Source organism: Oreochromis niloticus, unplaced genomic scaffold (genome assembly GCF_001858045.2).
Source record: "Oreochromis niloticus isolate F11D_XX unplaced genomic scaffold, O_niloticus_UMD_NMBU tig00003313_pilon, whole genome shotgun sequence".
Taxonomy (NCBI): Eukaryota; Metazoa; Chordata; class Actinopteri; order Cichliformes; family Cichlidae; genus Oreochromis; species Oreochromis niloticus.
In genome coordinates, this window is record NW_020327837.1 from 23,152 (window position 1) to 46,582 (window position 23,431).

The 23,431-nt window shown below is 48.9% G+C and overlaps 4 protein-coding genes across 7 annotated transcripts; all 4 read left to right on the forward strand.

The window, feature by feature from the left end:
• Positions 1-2,780: 2,780 nt before the first annotated feature.
• Positions 2,781-5,389, forward strand: LOC112845123 (uncharacterized). Its single transcript, XM_025904683.1, has 2 exons — positions 2,781-4,703; positions 4,783-5,389. The coding sequence occupies exons 1-2, from the start codon at positions 3,256-3,258 to the stop codon at positions 4,799-4,801; spliced, it is 1,467 nt and encodes a 488-aa protein (XP_025760468.1). The 5' UTR covers positions 2,781-3,255; the 3' UTR covers positions 4,802-5,389.
• Positions 5,390-5,635: 246 nt separating this feature from the next.
• On the forward strand, positions 5,636-10,220 carry LOC109200626 (uncharacterized). The gene is made up of 2 exons (XM_025904682.1): positions 5,636-7,575; positions 7,665-10,220. The coding sequence occupies exons 1-2, from the start codon at positions 6,358-6,360 to the stop codon at positions 8,715-8,717; spliced, it is 2,271 nt and encodes a 756-aa protein (XP_025760467.1). The 5' UTR covers positions 5,636-6,357; the 3' UTR covers positions 8,718-10,220.
• Positions 10,221-12,375: 2,155 nt separating this feature from the next.
• On the forward strand, positions 12,376-15,262 carry LOC109200623 (uncharacterized). Its single transcript, XM_025904684.1, has 3 exons — positions 12,376-12,508; positions 12,583-13,592; positions 13,683-15,262. The coding sequence occupies exons 1-3, from the start codon at positions 12,376-12,378 to the stop codon at positions 14,733-14,735; spliced, it is 2,196 nt and encodes a 731-aa protein (XP_025760469.1). The 3' UTR covers positions 14,736-15,262.
• Positions 15,263-17,345: 2,083 nt separating this feature from the next.
• LOC109200627 (proteoglycan 4-like) lies at positions 17,346-23,182 on the forward strand. 4 transcript variants are annotated; one of them, XM_019356203.2, is made up of 3 exons: positions 17,346-19,126; positions 20,620-20,728; positions 22,647-23,182. In XM_019356203.2, the coding sequence occupies exons 1-3, from the start codon at positions 18,394-18,396 to the stop codon at positions 22,687-22,689; spliced, it is 885 nt and encodes a 294-aa protein (XP_019211748.1). In that variant the 5' UTR covers positions 17,346-18,393; the 3' UTR covers positions 22,690-23,182. The 4 variants fall into 4 exon arrangements, 3 of the variants coding, with proteins under 3 accessions (XP_019211748.1, XP_019211747.1, XP_019211746.1); XR_002060786.2 differs by having other exon boundaries at positions 18,990-20,728; positions 22,647-22,755; positions 22,836-23,182; XM_019356202.2 differs by having other exon boundaries at positions 18,990-19,610; positions 19,701-20,728.
• The last annotated feature ends 249 nt before the right edge of the window (positions 23,183-23,431 follow it).

The window sequence follows — 23,431 nt, forward strand, 5'->3', positions numbered from 1 at the left end:
CCCTGAGCATTGTGGGCAGTGTGGTCCAACCCTGTGCAGACTTTCATGGACGCCATTCGGACAGCACGAAATCTGCTCCGGACACTTGGTGAAATCGTTACTATTGCTTTTGTCACAAGCCAGCCTGAAGAAGGTTCGGTTAGAACCGAAACGTCGCGACTTTGGCTTGTATTATATGTATATAGTTCATTTTTGTATTGATTTATCAACTTTGAGCAACAATAAACCGCTCAGTGATCAAAATCAGTATACGAGTTATCCGTTAGCATAGAGCCGCCTAGCATCACCCACACGGTCGAGTGGGACCAGTGGAGAGAGCTAAAGGTATTAGTGGACGCATAACCATGCCCACATATGCTACGGATGGAGAGTGGACCCTCGTTCGGCGACGCAGGGCCGGAGAGGGGACCGCGACTGGAGAGCTGAGGAGATCGCACGCAGACCACCTCGCCGAAGCAGCTATCCATCTCGAGAGGGTCGGAGGACCTACACGGCGATCAGGAGAGATGATCACCGCAGCGGTGAGTCAGACTTTTTCCACGCACCACAGCGGAATCGGGGGAGAAACCAGCCGGCAGCAGACCGCTATGCAGCCCGCCAGGAGAGCTGGAGAGGAGATCGCGGCTGGGGAGCTGACGAGGACGCACGCCGACCACCTCGGCGCAGCAGCCATCCATCTCGAGAAGGTCGGAGGACCTATGCGGCGGTCGTGAGAGAGGAACACCGCAACGGTCAGCCAGGCTTTTTCCACGCACCACAGCGGAACCGGGGGAGGGACCGTCCGGCACCGGACCGCTATGCAGCCCGCCAGGAGAGCTGGAGAGGAGACCGCGGCTGGAGAGCTGAGGAGGACGTACGCCGACCACCTCGACGCAGCAGCTACCCATCTCGAGAAGGTCGGAGGACCTATGCGGCGGCCGTGGGAGAGGATCACCGCAGCGACGAGCCGGACTTTTTCCACGCACCACAGCGGAGCCGGAGGGGAGAACAGCCGGCGACAGACCGCTATGCAGCCCGGCAAGGAAGTCGGACCGGACGGGACCGACGATTCGAACGGAGAACGGCTCGGGACAATCGGTATGTGAGACGCACTCGCGCTGAGCGAGCTGGACCTCCTGTTAACAAATAATTTCAGATGATCCGGACTTTTCTAAAAAGGTCCGCATTATTCACAGACTTATTAAGACAGTACATCATTTGAAAAATGTGACTAGTGACACTTATCCTCCTTCTTTAAACAAAATAGCACACAATTTAAAGACTGTTATTAAACCGGCCGTCCCTACCAAACACACACAAAATAAGATTGAGGAGAACGCTAAAAACTGGGCCCGTACAACCATGGTGATCCTCCGGCAACATTACACTCAGAGCGTAGAGGAGGAATTAAAGGCTCTCTCTGAGTGTTCTAAACAGGACTGGGAGGGCCCGTTCGAGATAGCAACATCCTGGGCCAAGAGGAACCTGGGCCGCCGCCTCCAACCTGACTCTCTGGAACAGGCCAGAGCTGAGATCGTGGCCAAACTGGGGACCTGGGGACTGCCACTTCAACAGAGGAGGTAAACACCACCAGGGCACCTACACGACAGCCACAAGGGGGTGTGAGAGGGATACAGCAGGACACCATTGAACTCTTTAATGAGATACAGGGCCCACCTGCACCCCGCACAACATCCAAAACAACGACGGCAACGATGACGGACCACGTCGCTGGAGACTGGTCACCTTCTTCTGAGATGGAGCAGGAGCAAGAGAGGGATCTGACACCTTCCTCCCCTCCAGAATCTTCACAACCAGCAGAGCCCAATCTGGCCACACCGAAGGAGCAGAGGGTGTTGAGATTCGCCGCCTCGATCCCAGAGACGCCATCCCAGGAACGGCCATGCTCTCCCTCCACCCAACCACCACAATCTGGTGAAATGATGGACACTGAGGGACTGGACCTCACACAGGGGAAGTCACCCCCAAAAGACAAAGCGGGTTAACACTTTAACAGTGGCTAAACCGCAACCAGTGTCTCACCCGGGACCATCTCGCAGCGGCTTAGACAGACTCACTTCCTGTGTGCAAACCCGGCTTCAGCTTCAAGCAGCAGAGGAAGAATCATCTTCTTCATCATCTCTTCCTCCTTCACCAGCCTCACCGGGACAGCAGGTGCGGACGCCGACCAGACATCCCAACACACACAGGAAATTGAGAGACTGGCACCTGCATGTGAAAGAGCCCTGGCTCGTCGTCGGCGATTCTAATGTTAGCAGACTGCCCCCCTTTGCAGCTGACAGTTTGCAGATCGATGGCTTCCCGGGAGCCAAATGGTGGCATGCAGAGTACCTCCTGGAGAAAGCCACTATTGCTACACCGGTGACAAAACTAATCCTGTCTTTTGGCATTAATAACAGGTCCCAGAGAGACAAGAATATGCCAGTGGTGGAACTGAAAAGGGCCCTGAAAGTAGCCCGGCAGAAGTTCCCTGAGGCTAACATTTATGTGCCTGAGATTAACTTTTCTTCTGCTCTTCCTCAGGTGGAAAAGGACACTTTGATGTACTTGAACACTTTCATTACAGGACTAAAGGATCACATTCCAGCCCTCACCTCAGACATTTTCACTACAGAGGAGGATGACATTCACTGGTCATATGGAACCTCAGAGGCAATGTTACAACACTGGGAGATGTATGTAAATGGGGAGTCCCATAAGCCTGACACATCGGGAGGGGTCAAGTGATTTACATGTTGTTGATGGTGTTATGAACTTGTCTAAAAATTCCATCCTTCCACTGCTCAGCGGAGCCTACTGAATAGAGGCCTGACTTTTATCCCCACAAAGGGCTACAACAAAAATTTACAATTACAATGCAAATATGACATTCAGCAGTACCATAGGAGGATCAAATTGGCTGCCTTTTATGGGGATAAAGAGGAGACTCAATCTCAGCCCTTCACTCCAAAATCATACTGGTCCCCGCCCAATGCTCAGCTCCCACCCCAAATTCTTACTTTGATCAAAACAGATAATGAATATTTTCAAAACCACTTTCATGTAGACAGAGTTAAACCCAATTTGACAGTAGAAGAGACAAAAGCTCTAACAGAATTAAAACAAAACAAGCAAATTATTATAAAACCGGCAGACAAAGGAAGCGCAGTTGTAATTTTGGACAGGGACCAGTATTTGGAGGAAGGCTACAGACAATTAAACGACAAAACATATTATTTAAAATTAAAAAAACCCATTTACCACGAAACAATTCCAATGGTGGAAAAAATCATTAACAACTTACACCAAAAGAAATTTATAAACCTAAAACAAAAGAACTATTTGCTGGGCTCCGCTGAACCAAGGGGAAGGCTCTTTTATATGCTGCCTAAGATCCACAAGGATCCGGCAAAATGGAGTGTCCCCTTTCAGGTGCCCCCAGGACGACCAATCGTCTCAGACTGTGATAGTGAGACTTACTATACAGCTGAGTACTTGGATTATTTCCTGACTCCTTTATCCACAAAACATGCGAGCTATATTAAAGATACATATGATTTTGTGGATAAAGTGAAGCAAATAGAAGTCCCCATTGATTCTTTTCTGTTTTCCATAGATATTGACAGCCTTTACACAAACATTGACATTGGTGAAGGCATTGACTCCATTAAGAGAGTCTTTCAAAGATACCCGGATAAGAAAAGGCCAGAAAAAGAATTACTACAACTTTTAGAAATAAATCTCACAAGGAACGACTTTGAATTCAATGGTGACTTCTATTTACAAATCAAGGGGACAGCCATGGGGAAAAAGTTTGCCCCAGCATATGCAAATATCTTCATGGCAGAGTGGGAGACTGCTGCGTTAGATAAATGCACCAAGAAGCCTCTGTATTATTATCGCTTCCTGGATGACATATGGGGTGTCTGGCCACATTCTGAGCAGGATTTTGAGATGTTTCTTAAGACCTTAAATGACCACAATGCCTCTATTAAGCTTAAGTCGACCATTAGTAAGACCTCTATTGATTTTCTGGACACGACCACCTTCAAGGGCCCAAATTTCATTAATGACCGTAAATTGGATATAAAGGTCTTTTTCAAACCCACGGACACTCATGCCCTGCTATTTAAAACCAGCTTTCATCCTAAACACACATTTGCGGGAATAGTCAAATCCCAACTGTTAAGGTTCCACAAAATTTGTACACAAAAGTCTGATTTTGGAGCGGCTGTTAAGACCCTGTTCTCTGCTCTCTCCACTAGGGGGTACTGTTGGTCCTTCCTAAGGAGGTGCTTTAAGTCCTTTCTGCATACAAAACCAATTGATGTTTCCCCTCTGCTTCCAGTGGTCATTACATATGCTCCTTGCACCTGCAAACTAGTCAGGGCTATTAAGAACAATTTCCAGAGTCTGGCTCAGAATGTACAGACACTTCACAACCACAGGGTAATTGCTGCCTTCAGGAGACATAAGAATCTAGGTGATCTCCTCATCAGAGCCCAAATCTCGCCTCCCTCTGTGCCTAGGCGCAGAGATCAGGGGCAATTTTTCCAGCATCGCAGGTTGGTGCGCAGCCATTCCAATGGTGATGTTTTTCTGTCATTGTGCAAAGGAACCCCGAGGTCCAAAAATTGTGTATATCTGATTACATGTAAGAGGTGTGGAATGCAGTATGTGGGAGAAACAGGAAACACGCTGCTGACTAGATTCACTCAACACAGGTACAACATTACACAGAAAAAGAACACTCACACCCACCTCGTTAGACACTTTTATTACATGGATGGGTCTCTGTATCAGTGACGGCCATCCAGGTTAACTCGAGATGGACAACGCAGCAGAGGAGGAGAGCTGAGAGGATGTGGATGGCCAAACTGGATACAGTTTATCCAAAGGGCCTGAATGAAAAGGGTTTCAGGAGAAATTGATCCCACGGTTTGTATATAGTTAATGTTTCATTGCTCTTAATTGTCATCATTATTATTGTTATTATTGTCACTTGCACTGGGTATCTCAGCTCCTTTCATGACTCACTGGGGGACATCCTGCCCCTGAAGCTGACCCTAACCCTAACCTCAGTGACCCCTGTAATAAACTGGACTCCGGCCCTAACCTTAACCACTCTGCTTTCTGAACACAAAATCCAATTCCGGACCTAACCTTAACCACTCGGACACCTAGTGGGAGAGGAGGACTGGGCATACCCCCACCCCTGTGATGGGCCCTAACCTTAACCTCCCCCCTCTCCTCTTTACCCCTCCTCCCCTCACCCCTCACTTCTTCAACCCCATCCATGGGACCCCGCCTGGAGCTTCGCTGGGGGTCTCTGGAGACCTGAGATGGGCGCAGGTATGGTCTGTGCACCGGAGCCCGGCCCCCCTTCAGGGGACCGTGCTCCCAAACTCGATTTCCCTAACCGGCCCGTGCCGCCTGACCGCCCGCTTGGGTTCTCTGGGACCCCTCATGGTGATGTTCTATAGGACAACACAAACAACACACACTATTATAGCAACTCTGTAACCTGCATAAAGTTCAGGGTCATGAGGTCAATGATGTAAGACGGTATGGATTTTATGCATTACATGCCTGTTCTCTGCTGTTGTTATGACTGTTCCTCAACCCCTATGTAAATTTCAGGTTGCACTAACCCTCTAATTTGGGACGATGGACCGTTAAAACACTTTATGCACTGTACACTATACACTGTATATATGAACTGTTACATTCTACTGTACTGGATGGACTATTGGTAGGCAAACGCCTCATGATCAGACAGTTTGGACTGCTCTTTGTGAGAAAATCTCCCCACAGAGTTGAACTGTGCAATATTTTAGGGTGGCTGAATGCAGTCAACCCTCTGTGTTTAAAAGACTGAGTGCAAAGACTTTCTTCAATATGACGCTTGACAGTCTGTTCTCCCGAGGTCCGTGAACGCAGCACCTGCGCGTGCGACCGTTTACGGCCCTGATGCCACAGCGTCCTTTAAATTGTACACTGCGTGGACCACTGATTGGTTACAGGCACGCGACCACCCTGAGCATTGTGGGCAGTGTGGTCCAACCCTGTGCAGACTTTCATGGACGCCATTCGGACAGCACGAAATCTGCTCCGGACACTTGGTGAAATCGTTACTATTGCTTTTGTCACAAGCCAGCCTGAAGAAGGTTCGGTTAGAACCGAAACGTCGCGACTTTGGCTTGTATTATATGTATATAGTTCATTTTTGTATTGATTTATCAACTTTGAGCAACAATAAACCGCTCAGTGATCAAAATCAGTATACGAGTTATCCGTTAGCATAGAGCCGCCTAGCATCACCCACACGGTCGAGTGGGACCAGTGGAGAGAGCTAAAGGTATTAGTGGACGCATAACCATGCCCACATATGCTACGGATGGAGAGTGGACCCTCGTTCGGCGACGCAGGGGCCGGAGAGGGGACCGCGACTGGAGAGCTGAGGAGATCGCACGCAGACCACCTCGCCGAAGCAGCTATCCATCTCGAGAGGGTCGGAGGACCTACACGGCGATCAGGAGAGATGATCACCGCAGCGGTGAGTCAGACTTTTTCCACGCACCACAGCGGAATCGGGGGAGAAACCAGCCGGCAGCAGACCGCTATGCAGCCCGCCAGGAGAGCTGGAGAGGAGATCGCGGCTGGGGAGCTGACGAGGACGCACGCCGACCACCTCGGCGCAGCAGCCATCCATCTCGAGAAGGTCGGAGGACCTATGCGGCGGTCGTGAGAGAGGAACACCGCAACGGTCAGCCAGGCTTTTTCCACGCACCACAGCGGAACCGGGGGAGGGACCGTCCGGCACCGGACCGCTATGCAGCCCGCCAGGAGAGCTGGAGAGGAGACCGCGGCTGGAGAGCTGAGGAGGACGTACGCCGACCACCTCGACGCAGCAGCTACCCATCTCGAGAAGGTCGGAGGACCTATGCGGCGGCCGTGGGAGAGGATCACCGCAGCGACGAGCCGGACTTTTTCCACGCACCACAGCGGAGCCGGAGGGGAGAACAGCCGGCGACAGACCGCTATGCAGCCCGGCAAGGAAGTCGGACCGGACGGGACCGACGATTCGAACGGAGAACGGCTCGGGACAATCGGTATGTGAGACGCACTCGCGCTGAGCGAGCTGGACCTCCTGTTAACAAAATAATTTCAGATGATCCGGACTTTTCTAAAAAGGTCCGCATTATTCACAGACTTATTAAGACAGTACATCATTTGAAAAATGTGACTAGTGACACTTATCCTCCTTCTTTAAACAAAATAGCACACAATTTAAAGACTGTTATTAAACCGGCCGTCCCTACCAAACACACACAAAATAAGATTGAGGAGAACGCTAAAAACTGGGCCCGTACAACCATGGTGATCCTCCGGCAACATTACACTCAGAGCGTAGAGGAGGAATTAAAGGCTCTCTCTGAGTGTTCTAAACAGGACTGGGAGGGCCCGTTCGAGATAGCAACATCCTGGGCCAAGAGGAACCTGGGCCGCCGCCTCCAACCTGACTCTCTGGAACAGGCCAGAGCTGAGATCGTGGCCAAACTGGGGGACCTGGGGACTGCCACTTCAACAGAGGAGGTAAACACCACCAGGGCACCTACACGACAGCCACAAGGGGTGTGAGAGGGATACAGCAGGACACCATTGAACTCTTTAATGAGATACAGGGCCCACCTGCACCCCGCACAACATCCAAAACAACGACGGCAACGATGACGGACCACGTCGCTGGAGACTGGTCACCTTCTTCTGAGATGGAGCAGGAGCAAGAGAGGGATCTGACACCTTCCTCCCCTCCAGAATCTTCACAACCAGCAGAGCCCAATCTGGCCACACCGAAGGAGCAGAGGGTGTTGAGATTCGCCGCCTCGATCCCAGAGACGCCATCCCAGGAACGGCCATGCTCTCCCTCCACCCAACCACCACAATCTGGTGAAATGATGGACACTGAGGGACTGGACCTCACACAGGGGGAAGTCACCCCCAAAAAGACAAAGCGGGTTAACACTTTAACAGTGGCTAAACCGCAACCAGTGTCTCACCCGGGACCATCTCGCAGCGGCTTAGACAGACTCACTTCCTGTGTGCAAACCCGGCTTCAGCTTCAAGCAGCAGAGGAAGAATCATCTTCTTCATCATCTCTTCCTCCTTCACCAGCCTCACCGGGACAGCAGGTGCGGACGCCGACCAGACATCCCAACACACACAGGAAATTGAGAGACTGGCACCTGCATGTGAAAGAGCCCTGGCTCGTCGTCGGCGATTCTAATGTTAGCAGACTGCCCCCCTTTGCAGCTGACAGTTTGCAGATCGATGGCTTCCCGGGAGCCAAATGGTGGCATGCAGAGTACCTCCTGGAGAAAGCCACTATTGCTACACCGGTGACAAAACTAATCCTGTCTTTTGGCATTAATAACAGGTCCCAGAGAGACAAGAATATGCCAGTGGTGGAACTGAAAAGGGCCCTGAAAGTAGCCCGGCAGAAGTTCCCTGAGGCTAACATTTATGTGCCTGAGATTAACTTTTCTTCTGCTCTTCCTCAGGTGGAAAAGGACACTTTGATGTACTTGAACACTTTCATTACAGGACTAAAGGATCACATTCCAGCCCTCACCTCAGACATTTTCACTACAGAGGAGGATGACATTCACTGGTCATATGGAACCTCAGAGGCAATGTTACAACACTGGGAGATGTATGTAAATGGGGAGTCCCCATAAGCCTGACACATCGGGAGGGGTCAAGTGATTTACATGTTGTTGATGGTGTTATGAACTTGTCTAAAAAATTCCATCCTTCCACTGCTCAGCGGAGCCTACTGAATAGAGGCCTGACTTTTATCCCCACAAAGGGCTACAACAAAAATTTACAATTACAATGCAAATATGACATTCAGCAGTACCATAGGAGGATCAAATTGGCTGCCTTTTATGGGGATAAAGAGGAGACTCAATCTCAGCCCTTCACTCCAAAATCATACTGGTCCCCGCCCAATGCTCAGCTCCCACCCCAAATTCTTACTTTGATCAAAACAGATAATGAATATTTTCAAAACCACTTTCATGTAGACAGAGTTAAACCCAATTTGACAGTAGAAGAGACAAAAGCTCTAACAGAATTAAAACAAAACAAGCAAATTATTATAAAACCGGCAGACAAAGGAAGCGCAGTTGTAATTTTGGACAGGGACCAGTATTTGGAGGAAGGCTACAGACAATTAAACGACAAAACATATTATTTAAAATTAAAAAAACCCATTTACCACGAAACAATTCCAATGGTGGAAAAAATCATTAACAACTTACACCAAAAGAAATTTATAAACCTAAAACAAAAGAACTATTTGCTGGGCTCCGCTGAACCAAGGGGAAGGCTCTTTTATATGCTGCCTAAGATCCACAAGGATCCGGCAAAATGGAGTGTCCCCTTTCAGGTGCCCCCAGGACGACCAATCGTCTCAGACTGTGATAGTGAGACTTACTATACAGCTGAGTACTTGGATTATTTCCTGACTCCTTTATCCACAAAACATGCGAGCTATATTAAAGATACATATGATTTTGTGGATAAAGTGAAGCAAATAGAAGTCCCCATTGATTCTTTTCTGTTTTCCATAGATATTGACAGCCTTTACACAAACATTGACATTGGTGAAGGCATTGACTCCATTAAGAGAGTCTTTCAAAGATACCCGGATAAGAAAAGGCCAGAAAAAGAATTACTACAACTTTTAGAAATAAATCTCACAAGGAACGACTTTGAATTCAATGGTGACTTCTATTTACAAATCAAGGGGACAGCCATGGGGAAAAAGTTTGCCCCAGCATATGCAAATATCTTCATGGCAGAGTGGGAGACTGCTGCGTTAGATAAATGCACCAAGAAGCCTCTGTATTATTATCGCTTCCTGGATGACATATGGGGTGTCTGGCCACATTCTGAGCAGGATTTTGAGATGTTTCTTAAGACCTTAAATGACCACAATGCCTCTATTAAGCTTAAGTCGACCATTAGTAAGACCTCTATTGATTTTCTGGACACGACCACCTTCAAGGGCCCAAATTTCATTAATGACCGTAAATTGGATATAAAGGTCTTTTTCAAACCCACGGACACTCATGCCCTGCTATTTAAAACCAGCTTTCATCCTAAACACACATTTGCGGGAATAGTCAAATCCCAACTGTTAAGGTTCCACAAAATTTGTACACAAAAGTCTGATTTTGGAGCGGCTGTTAAGACCCTGTTCTCTGCTCTCTCCACTAGGGGTACTGTTGGTCCTTCCTAAGGAGGTGCTTTAAGTCCTTTCTGCATACAAAACCAATTGATGTTTCCCCTCTGCTTCCAGTGGTCATTACATATGCTCCTTGCACCTGCAAACTAGTCAGGGCTATTAAGAACAATTTCCAGAGTCTGGCTCAGAATGTACAGACACTTCACAACCACAGGGTAATTGCTGCCTTCAGGAGACATAAGAATCTAGGTGATCTCCTCATCAGAGCCCAAATCTCGCCTCCCTCTGTGCCTAGGCGCAGAGATCAGGGGCAATTTTTCCAGCATCGCAGGTTGGTGCGCAGCCATTCCAATGGTGATGTTTTTCTGTCATTGTGCAAAGGAACCCCGAGGTCCAAAAATTGTGTATATCTGATTACATGTAAGAGGTGTGGAATGCAGTATGTGGGAGAAACAGGAAACACGCTGCTGACTAGATTCACTCAACACAGGTACAACATTACACAGAAAAAGAACACTCACACCCACCTCGTTAGACACTTTTTATTACATGGATGGGTCTCTGTATCAGTGACGGCCATCCAGGTTAACTCGAGATGGACAACGCAGCAGAGGAGGAGAGCTGAGAGGATGTGGATGGCCAAACTGGATACAGTTTATCCAAAGGGCCTGAATGAAAAGGGTTTCAGGAGAAATTGATCCCACGGTTTGTATATAGTTAATGTTTCATTGCTCTTAATTGTCATCATTATTATTGTTATTATTGTCACTTGCACTGGGTATCTCAGCTCCTTTCATGACTCACTGGGGGACATCCTGCCCCTGAAGCTGACCCTAACCCTAACCTCAGTGACCCCTGTAATAAACTGGACTCCGGCCCTAACCTTAACCACTCTGCTTTCTGAACACAAAATCCAATTCCGGACCTAACCTTAACCACTCGGACACCTAGTGGGAGAGGAGGACTGGGCATACCCCCACCCCTGTGATGGGCCCTAACCTTAACCTCCCCCTCTCCTCTTTACCCCTCCTCCCTCACCCTCACTTCTTCAACCCCATCCATGGGACCCCGCCTGGAGCTTCGCTGGGGGTCTCTGGAGACCTGAGATGGGCGCAGGTATGGTCTGTGCACCGGAGCCCGGCCCCCTTCAGGGGACCGTGCTCCCAAACTCGATTTCCCCTAACCGGCCCGTGCCGCCTGACCGCCCGCTTGGGTTCTCTGGGACCCCTCATGGTGATGTTCTATAGGACAACACAAACAACACACACTATTATAGCAACTCTGTAACCTGCATAAAGTTCAGGGGTCATGAGGTCAATGATGTAAGACGGTATGGATTTTATGCATTACATGCCTGTTCTCTGCTGTTGTTATGACTGTTCCTCAACCCCTATGTAAATTTCAGGTTGCACTAACCCCTCTAATTTGGGACGATGGACCGTTAAAACACTTTATGCACTGTACACTATACACTGTATATATGAACTGTTACATTCTACTGTACTGGATGGACTATTGGTAGGCAAACGCCTCATGATCAGACAGTTTGGACTGCTCTTTGTGAGAAAATCTCCCCACAGAGTTGAACTGTGCAATATTTTAGGGTGGCTGAATGCAGTCAACCCTCTGTGTTTAAAAGACTGAGTGCAAAGACTTTCTTCAATATGACGCTTGACAGTCTGTTCTCCCGAGGTCCGTGAACGCAGCACCTGCGCGTGCGACCGTTTACGGCCCTGATGCCACAGCGTCCTTTAAATTGTACACTGCGTGGACCACTGATTGGTTACAGGCACGCGACCACCCTGAGCATTGTGGGCAGTGTGGTCCAACCCTGTGCAGACTTTCATGGACGCCATTCGGACAGCACGAAATCTGCTCCGGACACTTGGTGAAATCGTTACTATTGCTTTTGTCACAAGCCAGCCTGAAGAAGGTTCGGTTAGAACCGAAACGTCGCGACTTTGGCTTGTATTATATGTATATAGTTCATTTTTGTATTGATTTATCAACTTTGAGCAACAATAAACCGCTCAGTGATCAAAATCAGTATACGAGTTATCCGTTAGCATAGAGCCGCCTAGCATCACCCACACGGTCGAGTGGGACCAGTGGAGAGAGCTAAAGGTATTAGTGGACGCATAACCATGCCCACATATGCTACGGATGGAGAGTGGACCCTCGTTCGGCGACGCAGGGGCCGGAGAGGGGACCGCGACTGGAGAGCTGAGGAGATCGCACGCAGACCACCTCGCCGAAGCAGCTATCCATCTCGAGAGGGTCGGAGGACCTACACGGCGATCAGGAGAGATGATCACCGCAGCGGTGAGTCAGACTTTTTCCACGCACCACAGCGGAATCGGGGGAGAAACCAGCCGGCAGCAGACCGCTATGCAGCCCGCCAGGAGAGCTGGAGAGGAGATCGCGGCTGGGAGCTGACGAGGACGCACGCCGACCACCTCGGCGCAGCAGCCATCCATCTCGAGAAGGTCGGAGGACCTATGCGGCGGTCGTGAGAGAGGAACACCGCAACGGTCAGCCAGGCTTTTTCCACGCACCACAGCGGAACCGGGGGAGGGACCGTCCGGCACCGGACCGCTATGCAGCCCGCCAGGAGAGCTGGAGAGGAGACCGCGGCTGGAGAGCTGAGGAGGACGTACGCCGACCACCTCGACGCAGCAGCTACCCATCTCGAGAAGGTCGGAGGACCTATGCGGCGGCCGTGGGAGAGGATCACCGCAGCGACGAGCCGGACTTTTTCCACGCACCACAGCGGAGCCGGAGGGGAGAACAGCCGGCGACAGACCGCTATGCAGCCCGGCAAGGAAGTCGGACCGGACGGGACCGACGATTCGAACGGAGAACGGCTCGGGACAATCGGTATGTGAGACGCACTCGCGCTGAGCGAGCTGGACCTCCTGTTAACAAAATAATTTCAGATGATCCGGACTTTTCTAAAAAGGTCCGCATTATTCACAGACTTATTAAGACAGTACATCATTTGAAAAATGTGACTAGTGACACTTATCCTCCTTCTTTAAACAAAATAGCACACAATTTAAAGACTGTTATTAAACCGGCCGTCCCTACCAAACACACACAAAATAAGATTGAGGAGAACGCTAAAAACTGGGCCCGTACAACCATGGTGATCCTCCGGCAACATTACACTCAGAGCGTAGAGGAGGAATTAAAGGCTCTCTCTGAGTGTTCTAAACAGGACTGGGAGGGCCCGTTCGAGATAGCAACATCCTGGGCCAAGAGGAACCTGGGCCGCCGCCTCCAACCTGACTCTCTGGAACAGGCCAGAGCTGAGATCGTGGCCAAACTGGGGGACCTGGGGACTGCCACTTCAACAGAGGAGGTAAACACCACCAGGGCACCTACACGACAGCCACAAGGGGGTGTGAGAGGGATACAGCAGGACACCATTGAACTCTTTAATGAGATACAGGGCCCACCTGCACCCCGCACAACATCCAAAACAACGACGGCAACGATGACGGACCACGTCGCTGGAGACTGGTCACCTTCTTCTGAGATGGAGCAGGAGCAAGAGAGGGATCTGACACCTTCCTCCCCTCCAGAATCTTCACAACCAGCAGAGCCCAATCTGGCCACACCGAAGGAGCAGAGGGTGTTGAGATTCGCCGCCTCGATCCCAGAGACGCCATCCCAGGAACGGCCATGCTCTCCCTCCACCCAACCACCACAATCTGGTGAAATGATGGACACTGAGGGACTGGACCTCACACAGGGGGAAGTCACCCCCAAAAAGACAAAGCGGGTTAACACTTTAACAGTGGCTAAACCGCAACCAGTGTCTCACCCGGGACCATCTCGCAGCGGCTTAGACAGACTCACTTCCTGTGTGCAAACCCGGCTTCAGCTTCAAGCAGCAGAGGAAGAATCATCTTCTTCATCATCTCTTCCTCCTTCACCAGCCTCACCGGGACAGCAGGTGCGGACGCCGACCAGACATCCCAACACACACAGGAAATTGAGAGACTGGCACCTGCATGTGAAAGAGCCCTGGCTCGTCGTCGGCGATTCTAATGTTAGCAGACTGCCCCCCTTTGCAGCTGACAGTTTGCAGATCGATGGCTTCCCGGGAGCCAAATGGTGGCATGCAGAGTACCTCCTGGAGAAAGCCACTATTGCTACACCGGTGACAAAACTAATCCTGTCTTTTGGCATTAATAACAGGTCCCAGAGAGACAAGAATATGCCAGTGGTGGAACTGAAAAGGGCCCTGAAAGTAGCCCGGCAGAAGTTCCCTGAGGCTAACATTTATGTGCCTGAGATTAACTTTTCTTCTGCTCTTCCTCAGGTGGAAAAGGACACTTTGATGTACTTGAACACTTTCATTACAGGACTAAAGGATCACATTCCAGCCCTCACCTCAGACATTTTCACTACAGAGGAGGATGACATTCACTGGTCATATGGAACCTCAGAGGCAATGTTACAACACTGGGAGATGTATGTAAATGGGGAGTCCCCATAAGCCTGACACATCGGGAGGGGTCAAGTGATTTACATGTTGTTGATGGTGTTATGAACTTGTCTAAAAAATTCCATCCTTCCACTGCTCAGCGGAGCCTACTGAATAGAGGCCTGACTTTTATCCCCACAAAGGGCTACAACAAAAATTTACAATTACAATGCAAATATGACATTCAGCAGTACCATAGGAGGATCAAATTGGCTGCCTTTTATGGGGATAAAGAGGAGACTCAATCTCAGCCCTTCACTCCAAAATCATACTGGTCCCCGCCCAATGCTCAGCTCCCACCCCAAATTCTTACTTTGATCAAAACAGATAATGAATATTTTCAAAACCACTTTCATGTAGACAGAGTTAAACCCAATTTGACAGTAGAAGAGACAAAAGCTCTAACAGAATTAAAACAAAACAAGCAAATTATTATAAAACCGGCAGACAAAGGAAGCGCAGTTGTAATTTTGGACAGGGACCAGTATTTGGAGGAAGGCTACAGACAATTAAACGACAAAACATATTATTTAAAATTAAAAAACCCATTTACCACGAAACAATTCCAATGGTGGAAAAAATCATTAACAACTTACACCAAAAGAAATTTATAAACCTAAAACAAAAGAACTATTTGCTGGGCTCCGCTGAACCAAGGGGAAGGCTCTTTTATATGCTGCCTAAGATCCACAAGGATCCGGCAAAATGGAGTGTCCCCTTTCAGGTGCCCCCAGGACGACCAATCGTCTCAGACTGTGATAGTGAGACTTACTATACAGCTGAGTACTTGGATTATTTCCTGACTCCTTTATCCACAAAACATGCGAGCTATATTAAAGATACATATGATTTTGTGGATAAAGTGAAGCAAATAGAAGTCCCCATTGATTCTTTTCTGTTTTCCATAGATATTGACAGCCTTTACACAAACATTGACATTGGTGAAGGCATTGACTCCATTAAGAGAGTCTTTCAAAGATACCCGGATAAGAAAAGGCCAGAAAAAGAATTACTACAACTTTTAGAAATAAATCTCACAAGGAACGACTTTGAATTCAATGGTGACTTCTATTTACAAATCAAGGGGACAGCCATGGGGAAAAAGTTTGCCCCAGCATATGCAAATATCTTCATGGCAGAGTGGGAGACTGCTGCGTTAGATAAATGCACCAAGAAGCCTCTGTATTATTATCGCTTCCTGGATGACATATGGGGTGTCTGGCCACATTCTGAGCAGGATTTGAGATGTTTCTTAAGACCTTAAATGACCACAATGCCTCTATTAAGCTTAAGTCGACCATTAGTAAGACCTCTATTGATTTTCTGGACACGACCACCTTCAAGGGCCCAAATTTCATTAATGACCGTAAATTGGATATAAAGGTCTTTTTCAAACCCACGGACACTCATGCCCTGCTATTTAAAACCAGCTTTCATCCTAAACACACATTTGCGGGAATAGTCAAATCCCAACTGTTAAGGTTCCACAAAATTTGTACACAAAAGTCTGATTTTGGAGCGGCTGTTAAGACCCTGTTCTCTGCTCTCTCCACTAGGGGGTACTGTTGGTCCTTCCTAAGGAGGTGCTTTAAGTCCTTTCTGCATACAAAACCAATTGATGTTTCCCCTCTGCTTCCAGTGGTCATTACATATGCTCCTTGCACCTGCAAACTAGTCAGGGCTATTAAGAACAATTTCCAGAGTCTGGCTCAGAATGTACAGACACTTCACAACCACAGGGTAATTGCTGCCTTCAGGAGACATAAGAATCTAGGTGATCTCCTCATCAGAGCCCAAATCTCGCCTCCCTCTGTGCCTAGGCGCAGAGATCAGGGGCAATTTTTCCAGCATCGCAGGTTGGTGCGCAGCCATTCCAATGGTGATGTTTTTCTGTCATTGTGCAAAGGAACCCCGAGGTCCAAAAATTGTGTATATCTGATTACATGTAAGAGGTGTGGAATGCAGTATGTGGGAGAAACAGGAAACACGCTGCTGACTAGATTCACTCAACACAGGTACAACATTACACAGAAAAAGAACACTCACACCCACCTCGTTAGACACTTTTATTACATGGATGGGTCTCTGTATCAGTGACGGCCATCCAGGTTAACTCGAGATGGACAACGCAGCAGAGGAGGAGAGCTGAGAGGATGTGGATGGCCAAACTGGATACAGTTTATCCAAAGGGCCTGAATGAAAAGGGTTTCAGGAGAAATTGATCCCACGGTTTGTATATAGTTAATGTTTCATTGCTCTTAATTGTCATCATTATTATTGTTATTATTGTCACTTGCACTGGGTATCTCAGCTCCTTTCATGACTCACTGGGGGACATCCTGCCCCTGAAGCTGACCCTAACCCTAACCTCAGTGACCCCTGTAATAAACTGGACTCCGGCCCTAACCTTAACCACTCTGCTTTCTGAACACAAATCCAATTCCGGACCTAACCTTAACCACTCGGACACCTAGTGGGAGAGGAGGACTGGGCATACCCCCACCCCTGTGATGGGCCCTAACCTTAACCTCCCCCCTCTCCTCTTTACCCCTCCTCCCCTCACCCCTCACTTCTTCAACCCCATCCATGGGACCCCGCCTGGAGCTTCGCTGGGGTCTCTGGAGACCTGAGATGGGCGCAGGTATGGTCTGTGCACCGGAGCCCGGCCCCCCTTCAGGGGACCGTGCTCCCAAACTCGATTTCCCCTAACCGGCCCGTGCCGCCTGACCGCCCGCTTGGGTTCTCTGGGACCCCTCATGGTGATGTTCTATAGGACAACACAAACAACACACACTATTATAGCAACTCTGTAACCTGCATAAAGTTCAGGGGTCATGAGGTCAATGATGTAAGACGGTATGGATTTTATGCATTACATGCCTGTTCTCTGCTGTTGTTATGACTGTTCCTCAACCCCTATGTAAATTTCAGGTTGCACTAACCCCTCTAATTTGGGACGATGGACCGTTAAAACACTTTATGCACTGTACACTATACACTGTATATATGAACTGTTACATTCTACTGTACTGGATGGACTATTGGTAGGCAAACGCCTCATGATCAGACAGTTTGGACTGCTCTTTGTGAGAAAATCTCCCCACAGAGTTGAACTGTGCAATATTTTAGGGTGGCTGAATGCAGTCAACCCTCTGTGTTTAAAAGACTGAGTGCAAAGACTTTCTTCAATATGACGCTTGACAGTCTGTTCTCCCGAGGTCCGTGAACGCAGCACCTGCGCGTGCGACCGTTTACGGCCCTGATGCCACAGCGTCCTTTAAATTGTACACTGCGTGGACCACTGATTGGTTACAGGCACGCGACCACCCTGAGCATTGTGGGCAGTGTGGTCCAACCCTGTGCAGACTTTCATGGACGCCATTCGGACAGCACGAAATCTGCTCCGGACACTTGGTGAAATCGTTACTATTGCTTTTGTCACAAGCCAGCCTGAAGAAGGTTCGGTTAGAACCGAAACGTCGCGACTTTGGCTTGTATTATATGTATATAGTTCATTTTTGTATTGATTTATCAACTTTGAGCAACAATAAACCGCTCAGTGATCAAAATCAGTATACGAGTTATCCGTTAGCATAGAGCCGCCTAGCATCACCCACACGGTCGAGTGGGACCAGTGGAGAGAGCTAAAGGTATTAGTGGACGCATAACCATGCCCACATATGCTACGGATGGAGAGTGGACCCTCGTTCGGCGACGCAGGGGCCGGAGAGGGGACCGCGACTGGAGAGCTGAGGAGATCGCACGCAGACCACCTCGCCGAAGCAGCTATCCATCTCGAGAGGGTCGGAGGACCTACACGGCGATCAGGAGAGATGATCACCGCAGCGGTGAGTCAGACTTTTTCCACGCACCACAGCGGAATCGGGGGAGAAACCAGCCGGCAGCAGACCGCTATGCAGCCCGCCAGGAGAGCTGGAGAGGAGATCGCGGCTGGGGAGCTGACGAGGACGCACGCCGACCACCTCGGCGCAGCAGCCATCCATCTCGAGAAGGTCGGAGGACCTATGCGGCGGTCGTGAGAGAGGAACACCGCAACGGTCAGCCAGGCTTTTTCCACGCACCACAGCGGAACCGGGGAGGGACCGTCCGGCACCGGACCGCTATGCAGCCCGCCAGGAGAGCTGGAGAGGAGACCGCGGCTGGAGAGCTGAGGAGGACGTACGCCGACCACCTCGACGCAGCAGCTACCCATCTCGAGAAGGTCGGAGGACCTATGCGGCGGCCGTGGGAGAGGATCACCGCAGCGACGAGCCGGACTTTTTCCACGCACCACAGCGGAGCCGGAGGGGAGAACAGCCGGCGACAGACCGCTATGCAGCCCGGCAAGGAAGTCGGACCGGACGGGACCGACGATTCGAACGGAGAACGGCTCGGGACAATCGGTATGTGAGACGCACTCGCGCTGAGCGAGCTGGACCTCCTGTTAACAAAATAATTTCAGATGATCCGGACTTTTCTAAAAAGGTCCGCATTATTCACAGACTTATTAAGACAGTACATCATTTGAAAAATGTGACTAGTGACACTTATCCTCCTTCTTTAAACAAAATAGCACACAATTTAAAGACTGTTATTAAACCGGCCGTCCCTACCAAACACACACAAAATAAGATTGAGGAGAACGCTAAAAACTGGGCCCGTACAACCATGGTGATCCTCCGGCAACATTACACTCAGAGCGTAGAGGAGGAATTAAAGGCTCTCTCTGAGTGTTCTAAACAGGACTGGGAGGGCCCGTTCGAGATAGCAACATCCTGGGCCAAGAGGAACCTGGGCCGCCGCCTCCAACCTGACTCTCTGGAACAGGCCAGAGCTGAGATCGTGGCCAAACTGGGGGACCTGGGGACTGCCACTTCAACAGAGGAGGTAAACACCACCAGGGCACCTACACGACAGCCACAAGGGGGTGTGAGAGGGATACAGCAGGACACCATTGAACTCTTTAATGAGATACAGGGCCCACCTGCACCCCGCACAACATCCAAAACAACGACGGCAACGATGACGGACCACGTCGCTGGAGACTGGTCACCTTCTTCTGAGATGGAGCAGGAGCAAGAGAGGGATCTGACACCTTCCTCCCCTCCAGAATCTTCACAACCAGCAGAGCCCAATCTGGCCACACCGAAGGAGCAGAGGGTGTTGAGATTCGCCGCCTCGATCCCAGAGACGCCATCCCAGGAACGGCCATGCTCTCCCTCCACCCAACCACCACAATCTGGTGAAATGATGGACACTGAGGGACTGGACCTCACACAGGGGGAAGTCACCCCCAAAAAGACAAAGCGGGTTAACACTTTAACAGTGGCTAAACCGCAACCAGTGTCTCACCCGGGACCATCTCGCAGCGGCTTAGACAGACTCACTTCCTGTGTGCAAACCCGGCTTCAGCTTCAAGCAGCAGAGGAAGAATCATCTTCTTCATCATCTCTTCCTCCTTCACCAGCCTCACCGGGACAGCAGGTGCGGACGCCGACCAGACATCCCAACACACACAGGAAATTGAGAGACTGGCACCTGCATGTGAAAGAGCCCTGGCTCGTCGTCGGCGATTCTAATGTTAGCAGACTGCCCCCCTTTGCAGCTGACAGTTTGCAGATCGATGGCTTCCCGGGAGCCAAATGGTGGCATGCAGAGTACCTCCTGGAGAAAGCCACTATTGCTACACCGGTGACAAAACTAATCCTGTCTTTTGGCATTAATAACAGGTCCCAGAGAGACAAGAATATGCCAGTGGTGGAACTGAAAAGGGCCCTGAAAGTAGCCCGGCAGAAGTTCCCTGAGGCTAACATTTATGTGCCTGAGATTAACTTTTCTTCTGCTCTTCCTCAGGTGGAAAAGGACACTTTGATGTACTTGAACACTTTCATTACAGGACTAAAGGATCACATTCCAGCCCTCACCTCAGACATTTTCACTACAGAGGAGGATGACATTCACTGGTCATATGGAACCTCAGAGGCAATGTTACAACACTGGGAGATGTATGTAAATGGGGAGTCCCCATAAGCCTGACACATCGGGAGGGGTCAAGTGATTTACATGTTGTTGATGGTGTTATGAACTTGTCTAAAAAATTCCATCCTTCCACTGCTCAGCGGAGCCTACTGAATAGAGGCCTGACTTTTATCCCCACAAAGGGCTACAACAAAAATTTACAATTACAATGCAAATATGACATTCAGCAGTACCATAGGAGGATCAAATTGGCTGCCTTTTATGGGGATAAAGAGGAGACTCAATCTCAGCCCTTCACTCCAAAATCATACTGGTCCCCGCCCAATGCTCAGCTCCCACCCCAAATTCTTACTTTGATCAAAACAGATAATGAATATTTTCAAAACCACTTTCATGTAGACAGAGTTAAACCCAATTTGACAGTAGAAGAGACAAAAGCTCTAACAGAATTAAAACAAAACAAGCAAATTATTATAAAACCGGCAGACAAAGGAAGCGCAGTTGTAATTTTGGACAGGGACCAGTATTTGGAGGAAGGCTACAGACAATTAAACGACAAAACATATTATTTAAAATTAAAAAAACCCATTTACCACGAAACAATTCCAATGGTGGAAAAAATCATTAACAACTTACACCAAAAGAAATTTATAAACCTAAAACAAAAGAACTATTTGCTGGGCTCCGCTGAACCAAGGGGAAGGCTCTTTATATGCTGCCTAAGATCCACAAGGATCCGGCAAAATGGAGTGTCCCCTTTCAGGTGCCCCCAGGACGACCAATCGTCTCAGACTGTGATAGTGAGACTTACTATACAGCTGAGTACTTGGATTATTTCCTGACTCCTTTATCCACAAAACATGCGAGCTATATTAAAGATACATATGATTTTGTGGATAAAGTGAAGCAAATAGAAGTCCCCATTGATTCTTTTCTGTTTTCCATAGATATTGACAGCCTTTACACAAACATTGACATTGGTGAAGGCATTGACTCCATTAAGAGAGTCTTTCAAAGATACCCGGATAAGAAAAGGCCAGAAAAAGAATTACTACAACTTTTAGAAATAAATCTCACAAGGAACGACTTTGAATTCAATGGTGACTTCTATTTACAAATCAAGGGGACAGCCATGGGGAAAAAGTTTGCCCCAGCATATGCAAATATCTTCATGGCAGAGTGGGAGACTGCTGCGTTAGATAAATGCACCAAGAAGCCTCTGTATTATTATCGCTTCCTGGATGACATATGGGGTGTCTGGCCACATTCTGAGCAGGATTTTGAGATGTTTCTTAAGACCTTAAATGACCACAATGCCTCTATTAAGCTTAAGTCGACCATTAGTAAGACCTCTATTGATTTTCTGGACACGACCACCTTCAAGGGCCCAAATTTCATTAATGACCGTAAATTGGATATAAAGGTCTTTTTCAAACCCACGGACACTCATGCCCTGCTATTTAAAACCAGCTTTCATCCTAAACACACATTTGCGGGAATAGTCAAATCCCAACTGTTAAGGTTCCACAAAATTTGTACACAAAAGTCTGATTTTGGAGCGGCTGTTAAGACCCTGTTCTCTGCTCTCTCCACTAGGGGGTACTGTTGGTCCTTCCTAAGGAGGTGCTTTAAGTCCTTTCTGCATACAAAACCAATTGATGTTTCCCCTCTGCTTCCAGTGGTCATTACATATGCTCCTTGCACCTGCAAACTAGTCAGGGCTATTAAGAACAATTTCCAGAGTCTGGCTCAGAATGTACAGACACTTCACAACCACAGGGTAATTGCTGCCTTCAGGAGACATAAGAATCTAGGTGATCTCCTCATCAGAGCCCAAATCTCGCCTCCCTCTGTGCCTAGGCGCAGAGATCAGGGGCAATTTTCCAGCATCGCAGGTTGGTGCGCAGCCATTCAATGGTGATGTTTTTCTGTCATTGTGCAAAGGAACCCCGAGGTCCAAAAATTGTGTATATCTGATTACATGTAAGAGGTGTGGAATGCAGTATGTGGGAGAAACAGGAAACACGCTGCTGACTAGATTCACTCAACACAGGTACAACATTACACAGAAAAAGAACACTCACACCCACCTCGTTAGACACTTTTTATTACATGGATGGGTCTCTGTATCAGTGACGGCCATCCAGGTTAACTCGAGATGGACAACGCAGCAGAGGAGGAGAGCTGAGAGGATGTGGATGGCCAAACTGGATACAGTTTATCCAAAGGGCCTGAATGAAAAGGGTTTCAGGAGAAATTGATCCCACGGTTTGTATATAGTTAATGTTTCATTGCTCTTAATTGTCATCATTATTATTGTTATTATTGTCACTTGCACTGGGTATCTCAGCTCCTTTCATGACTCACTGGGGGACATCCTGCCCCTGAAGCTGACCCTAACCCTAACCTCAGTGACCCCTGTAATAAACTGGACTCCGGCCCTAACCTTAACCACTCTGCTTTCTGAACACAAAATCCAATTCCGGACCTAACCTTAACCACTCGGACACCTAGTGGGAGAGGAGGACTGGGCATACCCCCACCCCTGTGATGGGCCCTAACCTTAACCTCCCCCTCTCCTCTTTACCCCTCCTCCCCTCACCCCTCACTTCTTCAACCCCATCCATGGGACCCCGCCTGGAGCTTCGCTGGGGGTCTCTGGAGACCTGAGATGGGCGCAGGTATGGTCTGTGCACCGGAGCCCGGCCCCCCTTCAGGGGACCGTGCTC